Consider the following 18043-nt stretch of genomic DNA (forward strand, 5'->3'; position numbering starts at 1 on the left):
GTCTATAAAGTGATTCCAGGCAGGACAGCCAAGGCAGAGAACCCCTGTCTCGAAAAACTAAAAGGAAAAAAAAAAGATAAGGAGGAGGAGGAGGAGCCTAAAAAACAACTGACGTTTTCTTGTGCCGGCAGGGAAGAGAGCTGGTAGTAGCTAAAACATAAATGACTTTGAAACTCCAAGGCTGCCCGTTCTGCAGTCCTACTTTGGACACGAGTTAACATCCGTTGAGCACATGACAAGGACTACTTGCTTGCCGTTCACGTCATCGACTCACAAATCTCTTAGGAGGCAATTACTATTATCATTCGACTTTACGGAACAAAGCGGAGGACGCAGTGAGCTTGCCAAGGGTAACACCGTTAGTTTAAAAGCCTGTTAAGACTACCAGGGCGTGGCGGCGCACGGCCTCGATCCAGCACTGGGGAGGCAGAAGCAGGCGGATCTCTAGTTCCAGGCCAGCCTGGTCTACAGAGTCCAAAGGCAGCTAAGGCTACACAGAGAAACCCTCTGCCAACAAAACAAAACATGGAAGGCCGAGGATGCAGCACTCTTGCTTGAGTTTGGGCCCAACCGTAACCGCTACACCCTAAACATCTCTCTAACCCTCCTCTTCAGCCCTTGACAAAAACCGACTAGCAGGAGCCGTCCAGGGGCTGGGCCCCGCCCCGGAAGTGCTTCGGAGCCCCGCCCCCTGTTTCCTCGCGTCCCAAGGCCGGGCTCCAGCCGCGAGCTCAACTGGCGGAAGTGACGGCATCAAGTGTGCGCCCGGCGTTCGGTGGGGTCGAATCCCGTAGCGGCGGCGGTTTGGCTAAGTTTCCGCGGCCGCGTCGTTCCCTCCGCGGTGCCCAGGTAACGGTCCCGTCAGCCTCGTCTCTGCCGTGAGGGCCTCAGCAAAGGCGACAGGTGCAGGCGGGCCCTGGAGACGCGGGACGGGCGCGCGGCCGGCCGGCCGGGCGGGGAAACGGTCCTCCGCGCGCGCCGCGGCGGCGGCTCCGCGGGTCACCCGTCGCTGGGCCACGGCTTCGGCGGTGAGGGGCTGGCGCCGCGCGTCTCAGCCGCTTCCCCGGTAGGAGACAGGTGTCCTGAGGCCCGGGGAGGCCCGCCTTGTCCCCAGTACGCATAGTCTCGTTAGGAAGCGGCTCTTGAGGCTCCACACCTCATCCGAAACCCGAAATCCCAGCACAGAACACGCGCTGCTTTTACCTACACGCTGTCCTCCTCTAGGCTCAGGTTAGCGTGCTTTTGTAAGACTCTGGGATGGCCTTTCTGGGGAAAGGTGCCAGGCAGACGCGTGAAGACTGTGCACAACTGATTTCCCAGTTGTTTAGTTTTGCTGGCTCAGTTTACAAAACGTGGAGACCCTGGAAACAATCTAAAAATAAGTTAGTGCAGGGATTATTTAGGTTTTACGAAACAAGTAAGAAAGGATGGTTTATATGGTCTGCGGGTGTGAGATAACTTCAGCATAGCATACTATAAATCCCCCAGTCTAATATAACTAACTGGCTCGGTAGACATCATTTGCAGAAAGTGATCTGGATAAATCTCTGCTTATATTAAATCCAGCCGTCCTCTCTTGTAGCTGCTTTCCATACCAAGCCATGACTGTTGAACTTTGGATATACAACTTGTAGCTTTGGAGCCTGTATGTTCTGTGTGGTGTAATATGACAGATATTTATAGTATTCGATTGTAGGGCTGAGGAGTTACATGTAAGGGCATTTGCTGCTGTGGCAGAGGCCCTGGGTTTGGTTCCTAGCACCTCCATGGTGGCTCACAACCGTCTGAATGAAACTCCAGATATAGGAAATCCACTGCTGCTTTTCTGACCTCTCTAGGCCATATGTACATGCATCATGCATGCAAAACATAAAATGAAAGTCTTTTTTAAAAATCTGGTTGTAATAGTTTTATCTGTCCTGTGCTTAGCTTTCTTTCTTTTCTTCTTCTTTTTTTTTTTTTTGTTTTTTGTTTTTTTGTTTTGTTTTGTTTTTGTTTTTCGAGACAGGGTTTCTCTATGTATCCTAGGCTGTCCTAGACTCACTTTTGTAGACCAGGCTGGCCTCGAACTCACAGCAATCCGCCTGCCTCTGCCTCCCGAGTGCTGGGATTAAAGGCGTGCGCCACCACGCCCGGCTTTAGCTTTCTTTTTTTAATCCTGGAACTTGCTTTGTAGACCAGGCTGGCCTGGAACTCAGACTGCCTCTGCCTCCCTGCTGGGACTAAAGGTGTTTTCTGCCACCTCCTGGCCCTGGCATCTCTTCTTAACTCTGGGAATTTGACCTCACTCAGTCTGCTCTTCTGTTGATATATTTGGTTCTTATGGCATCTCTGAGCAAGTTATTGGTCTGCATGAACCTAACTGATTTTTTTTCCCCTGAGACAGGGTTTCTCTGTGTAGCCTTGGCTGTCCTCGACTCGATTTGTAGACCAGGCTGACCTCGAACTCATGATGATCATCAGCCTCTGCCTCCCTGAGTGTGCCACCACAGCTGGCTGGTTGAACCAAACTGATTTTTAAAAAGTATCTTTAAAGAATTAAGGGCATTTGTCTAGCATTTATGAGGCTCTGGGTTTTTTGTTTGCTTGTTGTTTTTTGAGGCTCTGGGTTTTATTACTACCAGGGTTACAAAGTGAAAAAAAGCTTCTTTTGTGGTCTCTTAATTTCATCACCATTAAAGAGACAATGATTTAAGAAAACTAGTTCCAGGCATAGTTTGCATTAATGTTCTAAGTAGTTAAGAGTATTGAATTTATAAACTTAGTGTTTTATATATTGTTTAATCTGTCATTAATTAAAATCAGAACACAAAAACCAGTTACCTAAAGTATATTGTGTCTAGTTCAGTGTTTATGGCGCTTTATGCTGGAGACATTGTGAAGGGTATAAAGATGAGTTAGCCTCTTTAAAAACCAGAGTGGGCTTAACAATGCTGTATAGGGTCTGGAGAGATGGCTCAGTGGTCAAGAGCACTGACTGCTTTTCCAAAGGACCCAGGTTCAATTCCTAGCATCCACATGGCAGCTCACAACTCACAGCTCACAACTGTCTGCAACTCCAAGATCTGACACCCTCACACAGACATACATGCAGGCAACACACCAATGCACATAAAAAATAATAAGTTAAAAAAAGATAAAATAATGTATAGCTCATTATAATTAAAAATTAATTTTATTTTATTTTTTTTTTTGTTTTGGTTTTTGAGACAGGGTTTCTCTGTGTAGCCTTGCCTGTCCTGGACTCACTTTGTAGACCAGGCTGGCCTCGAACTCACAGCAATCCGCCTGCCTCTGCCTCCCGAGTGCTGGGATTAAAGGCGTGCACCACCACGCCCAGCTAAAAATTAATTTTAAAAATGCTGTATAAACAGTGCCTAATAAGTGTCCTCTGATAGTACAGTGTGCTTAGGAATTAGCTTTCCCTAGGTGTCCTATCCACCCCTATCCCCTGCAAAGAATCCTTTGCTGGCTGTGTTTGTGTGAAAGGGCTGGTCCCTGATGCTGGCTCTTACAGAAGAGAAGGCTCAGAGGCTATGAGCACTGCTTGCTCTTCCAGAGAATACAGGTTGGAGCCATCTCTCCAATCCTACAATTTGATCTTAATCTAAAAATTTATCATCATCTAATTTCACAAAGAACATACAGGTTTCAGTTACAAGTTGTATATCCAAAGATCTGTATCTATTTTTAATATACAGATGACTCCTTGGTGGCTTGCAACCATCTGTTGAGTCCAATTCCAGGGCATCTGACCCTTTCTTCTGGCCTGTGCTGGTACCAAGGCCTGCAAGTGGTATACAGGCATACATACCAGCAAAATACTCACACATCTAAAATAAATTACATTTGTGTCAGGAGTCATCTTGTGAGAGTCTGTTCTTTCCTTTCATCATGAGAATGAACTCAGACTATTAAGATCGACAGCATATCCCTTTACCTACTGAGCCATTTTTTGGCGGCCCTTTTCCCAAATTTTTTAAAAAGATATTTTTATTTATTATGTATACAGTATTGTGTCTGCATGTGTGCCAGCAGGCCAGAAGAGAGCACCAGATCTCATTATAGATGGTTGTGAGCCACCACGTGGCTGCCAGGAATTGAACTTAGAACCTCTGGAATAGTAGCCAGTGCTCTTAACCTCTGAGCCATCTCTACAGCCCCCCAAAAGTTTATTACTGATCTCGATACCTTAATTTTCATTACTGTTAGAATATTTAGACACATAGCAACATAGTTTTTGTTTTGTTGCTATTTTTACGTGAGTCACATGGACTAGGCTTTTGGGATTAAAAACCATTAAAGGATTATATATGTATATGTCTATAATATATATATATGTGTATATATATATATATTACTATATATTCACACTCTCCAGAATAGCTTGTGTGTGTGTGTTTTGTGTGACTGTGAAACCCGTGTCCATCCATTAAACTTAAAACATTTTTTTTTTCCAAGCAGCATCACTATTTCAGGTGTGTGAAGAAAACCCAGAAAGTTAAAGAACTTTCTAAAGAACTATGCAGAGGATGCTCCAGGGGAACTAACTCTGAGTACTGAGGACAGTGAGAGCCATGGACCAGAACAGCAGCCTTCCACCTTACGCGCAGGGCTTGGCCTCCCCACAGGTAACAGCAGGGGGCGCTCGAGGAGGGCGACATCCCCTTGAAGAGAAAGCAGAGCCCTGCAGTGGAGCCATCTAGCAGTGCACACGGATTTGTGTGTTCTTCCGGCTCTTATTGCTTTGTGGACATCGCTGATCTGCATAGCGACAGTGCTCATTTGCTTGGGAAGCTTATTCGGAACCTGATTTATGTAGAGGGCTGTTGCCTCTGTATCAGCTGTAGAACGTTTATTTCATTTACTCCAGAAGGTTCCTCTTGCTTCTTTTGCAGTCACTTTCTTAGCCCAAGATTTCTGCCAAATCTGCTTCAGAATTAAATGTTAGTTTTGGTTGTAAACACTTGTGTGTGTGGTTGCAATAGAATTGTTCCTAGACTATTACCAAGTCAGTATAAATGTTGCCATTTTGTTCTTCTTACCTCCACATAAATAATTATTAAATGGCAATGTTTGTAAAACATAGAAGCATTATAAAAAAGGCAGTTGACAGTATTTTACAGGCTTTGCTGGTTTTTGGTTTTAGTAGAATAAATGATTTTTTAAAACAGTATGATAGAGAATCCCCTGAGCCTGTTGTCCTGAAGATGTAGGTGGCCATATGATCTGTCATCCAACATGGACACGTGTTTAGTTAGTGGTGGCCTCAAAACCACAGAGCTATGCCTGCCTCCACCTCCAGAGTGCTGGGATTGACGGTAGTACTTTAAGTAGGGACATGCGCCTGAGTTCTGTCCCTTATGGCCTGGGTATGTTTGGGAGGCTAAGCATCTTTCTTGCATATCATAAATAACAGATTCCAAATCCCAAGTGCCCGTCTACTGTGTTCAGTACTGCAGAAGAAAGGCATGTAGCTCCAGGGGGCAGATTCTTCCCTGGTATTTAATGACCCATAATACTCAGAAAGCATCGGTCTTTGTACTTTACCTGGGATCCACAAGAAAAGAACCTAGATCCCCACCATCAGCGTCTTAACCGCTGCTTTCTTTGCTCTCTACAGGGTGCCATGACTCCTGGAATCCCCATGTTCAGCCCGATGATGCCCTACGGCACAGGGCTCACCCCACAGCCTATTCAGAACACCAATAGTTTGTCTATTTTGGAAGAGCAACAGAGACAGCAGCAACAGCAGCAGCAGCAGCAACAGCAGCAGGCAGTAGCAACTGCAGCAGCCTCAGTACAGCAGTCAACGTCTCAACAATCCACACAGGGTGCCTCAGGCCAGACCCCACAGCTCTTCCATTCTCAAACCCTGACCACTGCACCATTGCCAGGCACGACCCCCTTGTACCCTTCACCGATGACCCCTATGACCCCCATCACTCCTGCCACTCCAGCCTCCGAGAGCTCTGGGATCGTACCACAGCTTCAGTAAGTGCCTCTGTGCTCCTGTGCCACCCAGCCCCGCCCCACCATGCGTGCGCCACGGGAGGCTGAGATTATGGATTTACTTAAGGAAGTGGTCTAGTGGTAATTCCGTTATGCTGTGGCTTCATCTGCTTTTGACAAGGAATTGAGGCTACAGAGTGAGTTAGTGCTCTCAGCAAAACCCTTTCCTGGAAGTGGTGTTGCTTGTGTTTGTGTATTTGGTCCACTGAGATGCAGACTGAGTCTCACTGATACTGTGGACATTTCCCTGTAGCTAATTGGCTGAGTCGTAGCCCATGGGTATCACAGGATTGGCCATAGTGTAAGCAGACGTCTTAGGGACCTAGGTTTTTCCTCAGTTTTGCTGTGAGGGCTTTATTTATATCTTTGGTCTGTGTCCCTCTGAGGGTTAAGGATTGCAGCTCTTGTCTTGAACTTTTCTGCCTAAGAGAAGTAGGCCTCACATGTAAAAAGTGGGAGGTTCACACTTTGTTCTTTCTTCCTGAAAGAGCCCAAACTTTTCATATACCACTTACTTAGTAACAAGGATATAGCTTTACTCTAAGGAACCTTATGCCCTGGTTAAAGGATTCTTTGTAGACAACACTTTTTTGCTTTTTGAGACAAGGTTTCTCTTGTACTCCTGGCTGTCCTGGACTTGCTTTGTAGACCAGGCTGACCTCAAACTCACAGAGATCCTCCTGCCTATGCCTCCTGAGTGCTGGAATTAAAGGCGTGCACTGCCATACCTGGCTTTTTTTTTTTTTTTAATTTATGTGCACTGTGTTTCACCTGCATATGTGTCCCTGTGAGGGTGTTGGATTCCCAGGAACTGGATTTACAGATAGTTGTGAGCTGACATGTGGGTGCTGGGAATTGAACCTGGATCCTCTGGAAGAGCAGCCATCTCTTCAGCCCCCGATCAACACTATATATAAAACAGTGTTTAATAATCCCACCCTCCTACTTTTAGGTATCTGTTTTCTATTCATATTTGGTTAAAGCTGCCATTTGTAAGGCATGTATTGTTTTTAAATTACCTGTATTATCTGTAGGCCCAGCTAGCAATAAAGACACTGACACTTGTTATATTTTAAAATAGCCTTAGTTAACCTGAGGCAGAACAAACGTTAATCCTCTAAACTACCTGCCCCAATCCCATGTCATCGGCTTCTAATAAGCTATATCGCGTCCATAATCCCAAATATTGCCTAATATTCATCTGGGCCTGATTCTCCATCCACGCTGGTCGTGTGCTTCTCTTCCATCTAACCCATGGCGGCCTTCCTCTCTTCCCTTCAGGTCTCCTCATCTTTCTCATCTTCTACCTAGAATTCCTCTCTCTCTTTCTTGGGACCCTTAACCACACCTCCATCTCCTCTGTCCTGCCCAGGTGGGACGACATTTTATTAATCAAAAGCTGGGCCACAGAGACAGCAGGCAGTAATTAGCATCAAAATCCAGCAGACCATCCCCCAACAGGCATGTCATATCATTTCTAAGCTAACTGGTATGCAGTCATGAATCCTGTTATACTCAAAACATATACCTCACCTGAATACAATTCTAAAATTACTTTTGATTTTAATAATTTTTAAAGAAATAAGCCCTGTTAACTCTCCTTTGTCTATACTTCTCCAAACTATTTTTTCCTGCCTTTTTGACTTGCACAGGCATTCAGGTTTGTGCTGCTGATTAAAATCGTCTGTCAGAACCAGCGTAGGACAGACACTTATTTCCATATCCACAGAGTACGTAGTCAGCCATTACTGTGTCCACTGTCTAATAACACCCCTTACTGGGTGTCAGCTCAGTCGCCTCTAAATGGAGCCTTATAAAGAAGTCAGGTAAATATTTAGCTATCTAAAGCAAGAATACATCTATTGTTTATGTGACTAATTTGTGACAGGTACACTAGAGTGTACTTAAAAATTTAGTTCACACGTAGGCATGCTGTGTCAAAGCCATTTGTATGTGTTAGAATCTGTATTAAGACAAGAGTTTTTTCTTAGAGTTTCCTAGGCCAGGAGGGAAATTGGAATAGGGAAAATGTTGGATCTCCTTGGCTTTATGATTATGGACCAGAGAAAAGGAGTCCAATAAATTTTAACTTAATTTTTTTGGAGGTGTCTTTGAGACAGTCTCAGTTGAAAACCTTGGCTAGCATGGCCCTATTTATACAATACAGGCCAGCTGGGAGTGTAGATGTGTACCATGCCACCTTCCTTTTCAGCAAGGTTCTGAGTTCCTGGATCTGCACAGTATTCTTCCTCAAGTGAGGAAAGAGCTGGAAGGAAGCAACACTGTCTTAACTCAGCATCCCTAGGATGGCAATACTCCTTGTGTGGAGTTGATGGTCTGTTAATTATATTAGGTGACATTGTCTGTTTCAGGGCTGTCTACTTAGAAAAATAGACAAGTACAGAAAAGGTTGAGTTTGCTATGTTTCAGTTTTTATTAAAAAGTTCTAGGCCATGTGGACATGGCGCACACCTTTAATCCCAGTACTCAGGAGGCAGAGGCAGGCACATCTCGAGTTCAAGGACAGCCTGGAATACAAAGGGCTATACAAAAAAACCTTGTCTCAAGATTTAAAAAAGAAAAAAAGAGTGGCATGGAGCAGTAGACCCAGTGAATAATAACTGTTGTGCATATGTTCTGATGTGCATATTGTGTGTTTGTTGGGGGAGTGTCTCAAAAGTGTCTGTCTTAGGGCACTGCCCACCCTGGTTTTTAAGATGGATCCTGTCACTGGCATGGAATGTACTGGTTGTCTAGACTGGCTGGTCATGTGCATCCCAAGCTAAACACTGCATGATCCAGAAACTCAGCTGCATTGTCTGAACGTGGGAGTAATAGTTTCTACACTTTAAGTATAGTCAATAGGGGTTTTGTTGTTGTTTTGGGGTTTTGTTTGTTTGGTTTGTTGGTTTTTCAAGACAGGGTTTCTCTGTAGCCTTGTCTGTCCTGGACTCGCTTTGTAGACCAGGCTGGCCTCGACCTCACAGAGATCACCTGCCCTTGCCTCCCGAGTGCTGGGATTAAAGGCGTGCACCACCATTGGCCGGTTTTAATCATGTTTTCTTTTCAAGTTTACTGCAGAAATACTGAGGTCAGAGCAAATCTCAGTTGTAAACTTTACCTGAAGACCACTGCCCTCATAGTGTAAAGGTTAAATATTTTCGGTAATCATGTTTTCACATTTCTTGCAGAAATATTGTGTCCACGGTGAATCTTGGGTGTAAACTTGACCTAAAGACGATTGCACTTCGTGCCCGAAATGCTGAATATAATCCCAAGGTCAGAAACATTTCCATGCATTTCAGATTATATAGGATTAACAGAAAATTCTTCCTAAATCTGTAGATGAGAAAGCTTGGTTGTGCTTATTTCTTGATATCACAAAGTGAGTATCGTGTTTATCTTGAATGTTAAATGCTATGGGAAAGTTCATTCTAGGTGTTTCCGTTTTGTTTGTTTTTCTTCTGTTTGCAGTGTTGGAATTTCAACCACACTAGGAAAGTGCTGTCTGCTAAGCTGCATTCTCAGTTCTTTAACGTGTGGTTTATTGAATTCCTACTATGTATGTGTAGAAATCCATATAGTAAACTAAGTTTACATACACACATATTGTAATGGGGCACACATGGAGTTGGAAAACAGAAAATTCCATTTATATCCTAAAGCATATCTGGTGACATATTTATGGTATCTGCTTTAGTAATCCTGTGGGAGAGGTGAGGATGGATTGTGTGGGTGGAAAAGGACTGGGCAGTTATAAGTGCAAGAAATTTATTACATGACTTCCTACCTTTAACTGTTAAGGTTTTTCTGATCAGGAAGATCAAGTGTGTTTTGGGTGATATGACCACAGATGGTGTTTCTGATAGAGAACTTGCTAGTTTGCCTTAGTAGTGGAGTAGTGGCCTAGCAAGATTTAATTTTATCACCAGGTATCTTAATTTCTGTTCTGTTGCTGTGAAGAGACACTATGACCAAGGCAATTCTTACAAAAGAAAACATTTGATTGAGGATTTGCTCACAGTTTAGAGGGTTCGCCCATGATTGTCATGGCCAGAAACAGACTGGCATGGTGCTCGAGCAGCCATTCTGATCTGAGGGGAGCAGAGGGGAGGCAGAGGCAGAGGCAGACACAGACACTACGCCTTAGTGGGCTCTGTGACCTCAAAGCCTGCCCCAGCAGCACACTCCCTCCAGGCAGGCCTCACTCCGGATCCTTCTAATCTGTCTCACGCAGTGCCGTTCTCTAGTGACCAAGCATTCAAATACATGAGCTTATGGTCCATTCTCACTCAAGCCTGGAATTGAAGAAGGAAAAAAGTTTTGGGATAAAGGAGAAGCACCAGCTTTTGAGACAACAGCCTAGTGTGTGTAAAAAGGCTTTTTTACAGTAGAAAACATCTGCATTGAACAAACATTTGTGAAGTGCAGGCGGAAAGCTGCCTGCGTGCCTGGATGTTGCAGAAACTGAAGTGGGAAGCATTTGCCATCTCGTGCCTGTGAACCTCCTCCATGGAAACCAGAACCTCATAAATTTCCTCTAATAAAAGGAAACAAGATTGTGTGTGTGTGTGTGTGTGTGTGTGTGTGTGTGTGTGTGTGTGTGTGTGTATGCATATATGCAAGTGCATTTGCTTGTGAGCATATGCAGAAGCCAGGGGAGGCCAGCGGATGTCCTCCTCAGCATTCTCCATGTCTTTATTTGGAGTTCTTCCCTGAACTGGAGCTCATCTTCTGTCTTCGCGTCTCCAGAACTGGGGTTACAGGTGTGCATGGGATCAGGAGGGGGTGGGTTGTCATACGGTGCTGGGATCTGAGGTCAGGTCCTCAGGCTTGCACAGAGCTCTTACCTACTGAGTCATCTCTCTAACCCTGGAAAGTGAGTTTATAAATGAAAAACAGAAGAAGACAACAAAACAAACCTGGGACGGTTTTTAAATGTTTTGCTTTACATTCTTGCAGAAGCTACTGATAGCTGGTGGCCAGGAAGAGGCTACTCAGGCTTTACAGTTTGATGGGCCAGTAAGGAACACAGTCCTAGTGATTTGTAAATTCTGCAGAAACCTTGAAATTTACCATACCTTAGCTTGTCTGTTGGTCTCAGCACTCTCTTAGTTTTGCCAGGTTAGCCCCAGTTTCTTCACCACTGAATCTCAGTTTTCCTCTTTTTTAATTTTTTTCTTTTACTATATTTTCAGTGATGTTAGCCATGAGAGCCTCTGGTGTCTTCCTATGGGAGTGCCTTATGTTTCCTCCCGTGAACTTCCTTACTCTTTGCTTGTGACTGTGCCTTACATGTCCTCCTGTGGGAGCCTCATACTTCTGATTCTGGTGCTCAGGGTCTGGGCCAGGTGTCCCAGGTTCTTGGCTTTTTATTCCAGATCCACACAGATTGCAAATTATCAGTTCATTTATAGGGATTAGTACAGATGAGAAAGAAATACACTGTTAGGAGTGAGGGTGAGCTACATGAATAAGACGTCTCTATTGTGAAGATCTCTTTGCACGATGCAACTGATCTTGGTGATATGCATGCCCAGTTTTGCATGGGTGTAAAATGGTAATAGAGGATTCTCCCTAAAAGCTTGCTCAGAGGATATAGATTCCCTATTGTACCAAAAAACATTCAAACCAAGTTAGCCCCCACCTTCATCGCCACCTTGTGTTTGATAACCCCATCTGTGTTTGATAACCGTCAAGGAAGGAGACACTTGCTCCATTGATTGAAGTGTGTGTGTGTGTCTGTGTAGGTGGGGGCCGTGGGTCTCTGGGTTTGGAGAAGGCTGTGTGTGTTCTGTATGCAGCTAAGGGTCTCGGGCTGCCAGCTACATTGTCAGAAGGCTGTTGCTTTTAATATTTACAAATGTCATATCTACTTGGTGGATCATTCACCCTTATTAAGATGTAGTAGCCTCGTGTAGTTTTTGCATGAAGCCTATTTTGTCAGATATAAGTGTAGTTACCCCTCTTGTTTTTTGTTTTCATTTATTTTCTCATTTTCCTTTTTTTGCTTTTGTTTTTGAGATGGGTTTCTCTTTGTAACCTTGGCTGTCCTGGACTCAGTCTGTAGATCAAGCTGGCCTCGAATTCACAGAGATCCGCCTGCCTCCACCTCCTGAGAGCTGGGATTAAAGGTGTGCCTAGCTCTTCCTCATTTTTCTTGTTTTCACTTTGTTTACAAGTGTCTTTACCATTGAGGTGTGTTTCTTGCAGTCTATAAACAACCAGTCTCTCTTTTAATTAGATAGTTAAGACCATTTACATGTAGAGCTATTATAGAAAAGCCGTATCTGATTCCTCCAGTGTTGCTGGCTGCTGTTCTGGTTGGCTTTCTCTCCCATCTGTCACTAGGACTTAGTTGGCTTGCTGAGTCTGAGATGAGTAGCTTTTAGTTCTTACTTACTCTCCTGTTCCTCGTAAGATTCTTGTTCTTTCCTGAGCTTCCTTGTCTGACTGTCCTTTTTCCTTTGTACGTAGTATTCCTTGTCTGACTGTCCTTTTTCCTTTGTATGTAGCATTCCTTGTCTGACTGTCCTTTTTCCTTTGTATGTAGCATTCCACGTCTGACTGTCCTTTTTTCTTTGTACGTAGCATTCCATGTCTGACTGTCCTTTTTCCTTTGTACGTAGCATTCCATGTCTGACTGTCCTTTTTCCTTTGTATGTAGCATTCCATGTCTGACTGTCCTTTTTCCTTTGTATGTAGCATTCCTTGTCTGACTGTCCTTTTTCCTTTGTATGTAGCATTCCTTGTCTGACTGTCCTTTTTCCTTTGTATGTAGCATTCCTTGTCTGACTGTCCTTTTTCCTTTGTGTGTAGCATTCCATGTCTGACTGTCCTTTTTCCTTTGTGTGTAGCATTCCTTTTAAGTATTTTCTGCAGTGCTGACTTCAGTACTCATGGATTGCTTTAAAGAGGTTTTGAAAAATCTGCCCAATAAAGAACAAATACAAAAAGCAGATGAATGTAAAAAAAAAAAAAAAAAAAGTAGGAGTATCTGATGTGACAAAGATACTTTGACCTAAGACCTACAACACTACAGCTTTCCTCAGCTACAGACACTAATCAGTCAACATAACTGCAACCATTGTGTTTGACCCTTAGTTCACACCTTCCTAACACTTTTTTCTGACCATTTCAGCGGTTTGCTGCAGTCATCATGAGAATAAGAGAGCCACGGACAACTGCGCTGATTTTCAGTTCTGGAAAAATGGTGTGCACAGGAGCCAAGAGGTACCTTAAGGAGCTATCTGTTTCTGGTGGATGGATTTATGAAAGGAAAAAAAAAGATGTCATGATTTTTTTTTAAAGATTTATTTATTATTTATACAGTATTCTGCACACATGCCAGAAGATGGCACCAGATCTCCTTATAAATGGCTGTGAGCCACCATGTGGTTGCTGGGAATTGAACTCAGGACCTTTGGAAGAACAGACAGTGCTCTTAACCTCTGAGCCATCTCTCCAGCCCTATGTCATGATTTCTATTTCTGGGCTGGCACTTTTAACGTGTTATTCTTTTTGTTTGTTTGTTTGTTTTGTTTTTCTAGACAGAGTTTCTCTGTGTAGCTGTCTGCCTGACTCTGCCTCCCAACTGCTGGGATTAAAGGTGTGTGTCACCACGCCTGGCCCTTAACGTGTTATTCTTTTGTTTGTTTGTTTTTCTTTTTGTTTTTTTTTTTGAGACAGGGTTTCACTGGACTCGCTTTGTAAACCAGGCTGGCCTTGAACTCACAGAGATCCACTTGGCTCTGCCTCCCAAGTGCTGGGATTAAAGGTGTGCGCCACCACGCCTGGCCCTTAACGTGTTATTCTTAACGGCTTGCCGTAATTACCTTGAGTAGCATTGACACCTGGATTCTCATTTTGTCGCTCCTGGTCTCCTGGGCTTTGGCTGCAGCATTGTCGCTCACATTCTGCTTTTCAGACAAAAACGCTCATAAGTTGGAAAGTCACAGCTTTAATTAATTTTATTATTTATTTATTTATTTATTTTTCCAGACAGAGTTTTTCTGTGTAGCCTTGGCTGTCCTGGACTCGCTTTGTAGACCAGACTGGCCTTGAACTCACAGAGATCCTCCTGCCTCTGCCTCCGAGTGCTGGGATTAAAGGCGTGCGCCACCACGCCCAGCAGATCACAATTTTATCCAATAGTCGTGTCCTAGAAATACATAGAGATTTGGTGTAAAGGAAGATAGAATTTGTGTATTACTCAATAGTAAATTTTACTAGGTTTTTTTTTTTTTTTACGAAGATGAAGTTTTTGTCTCAGTAGGAATGTGTGGATCAGAATGCCATAATAGCAGCGACCGTGGTAGCTGAACCACACAGCATCAGCTCCCTTAACCTCAGGAGGGGTCAGTAGTGTGGCAGCGGGAGCGCTGATGTTTTGGTAGATTTGTGGTTCCTGTTAAAGACACAGGAATAGTTTAATTACTTTCCTTACAAGTCATTCTTGTAAATTACTGTATCGGGCTTCCTTACACAACCCAGTGTTTCTCCTTCTGTAGTGAAGAACAATCCAGACTAGCAGCAAGAAAATACGCTCGGGTTGTGCAGAAGCTGGGCTTCCCAGCGAAGTTTCTAGACTTCAAGATCCAGAACATGGTGGGGAGCTGCGATGTGAAGTTCCCCATAAGGCTGGAAGGCCTGGTGCTGACCCACCAGCAGTTCAGTAGGTAGGTCTGCGGCGTGCGGGCAGCTCTAGCAACAGAGCGGCATTTAGGGTGGAGAACACGTACGGCCTCACGTGGGCTGTGCCTGTGGTTGTCACCACAGTCCTCTTGTCCTTGCAGCTCCCACTTCCTTAGTCACGTAGACACCCAGACTCCCCTTCACTGGAATGACTGCTACCGTCTTCTGTATACCAGATCATTTAAATACACGAATTTGTAAGCTCTTCTGTCACTTCTAGTGTGATTTTTTTTTTCTAATTTAGTGAACACATTAGCAGCAGAGATACGTAGTCCAGTATTATCATTGCCATTTTATGGTGAATATTTGCTCAGCATCTGTACTCACAGCCATATCTCAGCATCTGTTTTCTTCTTGCAGCCACACCAGCTTACCGGTTTCCTCACACTCAGCACACGCCTCCTGCTCCAGGGCCTTTGCACATGGCACTTTTATACCTGGGGTATTAGGCTCAGTTTGCGACATGTGAACTCCTTTCCTCATATAGTCCTGTCCTGCGTTTGTCTCAGGATCACTCAGAGGAAAGCCAGGCAGACGTGTGTTAGATTATATACGTCATGTCATGCAGGTAGATGGTGTGGTCAGAGGTCAGGGGTCAGGCTAATTGCCCTGGCTAAGCCGCCCTGTGACTGGTGAGGGCTAGAGAGAGGACTGACTACGTTTCCAAAGTTCCTGAGTTCAATTCCTAGCAACCACATGGTGGCCCTCTTCTGGCCTGCAGGTGTACATGTAGGCAAAACACTGTATACCTGAATAAATAAATCTTTTAAAAAAGTAAAGTGACTGGTGAGATTTTTATAAGCTACTATACTTTACCTAGACTAGTCTAAAGAGAATCTAAATGAGGGTCAGAGAATGGGAATATGCCTTGGTTTTGTTTTTGTTTTTTGTTATTGTTGTTGTTGTTGTTGTTGTTTTTGTTGTTGTTTGTTTGTTTTTGTTTTTTTGAGACAGGCCTTCTCTGTGTAGCCTTGGCTGTCCTGGACTCGCTTTGTAGACCAGGCTGGCCTCGAACTCACAGCGATCCGCCTGCCTCTGCCTCTCCAGTGCTGGGATTAAAGGTGTGTGCCACCACTGCCCAGCACAACTCTTGTCTTTATCACAGAAAATCCAGCTTCTGTGACAGGAGCATTAAATGACAGAGAACATGCACTGGGTAGTTGGTCGCCTGCCCATAGCAGGTGGTGCTCACTTGGTGAAAGGCTTCTCATGGGTCCTACTTGTGGCTTGTTCACTCAATACCTCCTGGCACGAGGCCTCTTTGTATCTAGCAACATACGAAACTGATAGTTTATAAACTGTTTTCCCATTTTCTTTCTAGCTATGAGCCAGAGTTATTTCCTGGACTAATCTACAGAATGATCAAACCCAGAATTGTTCTCCTTATCTTTGTTTCTGGAAAAGTTGTATTAACGGGTAAGTTAAAAGAGAAGCTGAGTACCAGAGTTGAGTACCAGACTGTGGGATGGCGTGTTTCGTGTTGGGACAGCTGTCTAGAATTGTAAAGGCTGTGGGATGGCGGGTTTCGTGTTGGGACAGCTGTCTAGTCACATGTAAGGATGTTTCTGTTTACATTTTGCCTCCCATCCTCAGCTTTTTGAGAAGGGTGGAGGAGATGCCAGCAGAGCCTGCTGCAACTGTAGCCCCTAGCCAGATGATTCGTGACTGTGGCAGTAGCAGGGAGGGGACACTGATAAGTGACTGTTTTCTGTCAGCCCCCTGGACATTGGGGTTGTTAGGGTACAACCTGACAAGAGCTCTGTTGAAGGCCAGCAGTTAGGAGAATAAGGCTTTAGTCCTCAGTGCTTGTCAGTTAGCGTGTCACTCAGGACAAAGGATGGAGAAAAAACCGGACGAGGGCTGGGTATTGCCTTGCTGACTTGTGGATCCTGGGCTAGGATCAGGGATGGTGACAAGATGATGCTCTGGGGGTTAAAAGTCACCAGATGTATCTATTTTTTTTTAAAGGTTGATTTATTTATTTATTATTATGTATACAGTGCTCTGCCTGTATATACATACACCCACAGGACAGAAGGGAGCATCGGATATCACTATAGATGGCTGCGAGCCACCATGTGGTTGCTGGGAAATGAACTTGGGACCCCTGGAAGAGCACTCAGTAACTATTAACTGCTGAGCCATCTCTCCAGCCTCTTGTATCTTTTTTTTTTTTTTAATGCTAAGAAAATACTGTTTGAAAACAAAGCTGGAGAGCTGGGCATGGCCCTTGATCCTAGCAGAGCAGGCCAGCCTGGGCTACACAGCAAGTTCCAGTACAGCCAGAGTGAGCTACAGAGAAACCCTGGCTCAACAAAACAAAACAGCAAAACCAAAGCTAGGGTTGTAACAAGGGGACTCCGCCATTTGTTTGTCTGAGTATGGAGAGTACAGTATTTGTGGCTTTGTTGTAAGGTGATAATGTTACATTCGAAGAAATGTTACTTAACCATCTCATTTCTATTCCAATGTGTCTTTGTAGGTGCTAAAGTTAGAGCAGAGATTTATGAAGCATTTGAAAACATCTACCCCATCTTAAAGGGATTCAGGAAAACCACATAGTGTCGGCGATGGACTCCTGCCTTCCCTGTCCACTTGTGTTTGGTACCACTGAGGGTACAGTTGTAAGGACATTCAGTCCCAGGTGGCAGCATGGGGTGACACTGTGTGTCCTGCAGGGTACAGAAAGGTCACCTCTCTGCACTGACATCACCCTGCAGCATTACTGTGAGTTGCTTGCTGTGTGCTGCTATTTGGGCAGCACTGCCCACTTATTTATATTTAGATTTTAAACACTGCTGTTGGTGAGTTCGTTGGTTTAAGGGACAGAACTTTTAAGTGTTCAAGCCACCTGTACAATTGGGCTTTTTATTTTAGCCTTTCCCACATAAGCCAGTTTTTATATTTCTACCAGAAAAGTAAAAATCTTTTTTTAAAAGTGTTGTTTTTCTAGTTTGTAACTCTCAGGAGTTATTTTTGTGCCAGATACATTCCGCCTTCCCAGTATTGCAGGACTGAATAGTTGTATTATCAAAACAAATGGCTGTACATACTTTCTTCAGAGTACTCTGCACCCCCCCCCCAAAAAAAAGCAGCTTGTAAATTGTTAGCTTTTTGTTATAAATGATACCTTTTAAGAGTCATGTGATCACACAAAGAGATTTATTTTAGATATAATGCTTGAGACCATTGTTATGTCTTTGTTGTTGTTATTGTTTTATTGTCTGTTGCAGTGAAAATGGACACATCCCCCACTGAACCCCTTACGGTGTCCTAGGTAGTCCACAGTGCCTGGGACCTACTGAACTGTATGTTTTGTTCTTTTCTTCAGCCTTTG

At 44.1% G+C, this 18043-nt stretch overlaps 1 protein-coding gene across 3 annotated transcripts; it reads left to right on the top strand.

Annotated features, from left to right (window-relative positions):
- Positions 1 to 696: 696 nt before the first annotated feature.
- On the top strand, positions 697 to 17895 carry TBP (TATA-box binding protein). Of its 3 annotated transcripts, none has more exons than XM_084776118.1 (8): positions 697 to 849; positions 4465 to 4631; positions 5624 to 5994; positions 9204 to 9291; positions 13154 to 13245; positions 14523 to 14690; positions 16028 to 16122; positions 17189 to 17895. In XM_084776118.1, exons 2-8 carry the CDS (start codon positions 4578 to 4580, stop codon positions 17266 to 17268), a joined length of 948 nt encoding a protein of 315 aa, XP_084632244.1. In that variant the 5' UTR covers positions 697 to 849; positions 4465 to 4577; the 3' UTR covers positions 17269 to 17895. The 3 variants fall into 3 exon arrangements, with proteins under 3 accessions (XP_084632244.1, XP_084632246.1, XP_084632245.1); XM_084776120.1 differs by having other exon boundaries at positions 739 to 849; positions 4462 to 4631; XM_084776119.1 differs by lacking the exon at positions 697 to 849 and adding an exon at positions 942 to 1230.
- Positions 17896 to 18043: the final 148 nt, after the last annotated feature.

This window comes from Acomys minous (genome assembly GCF_964271855.1).
Source record: "Acomys minous genome assembly, chromosome: 3".
NCBI classification, from domain to species: Eukaryota; Metazoa; Chordata; class Mammalia; order Rodentia; family Muridae; genus Acomys; species Acomys minous.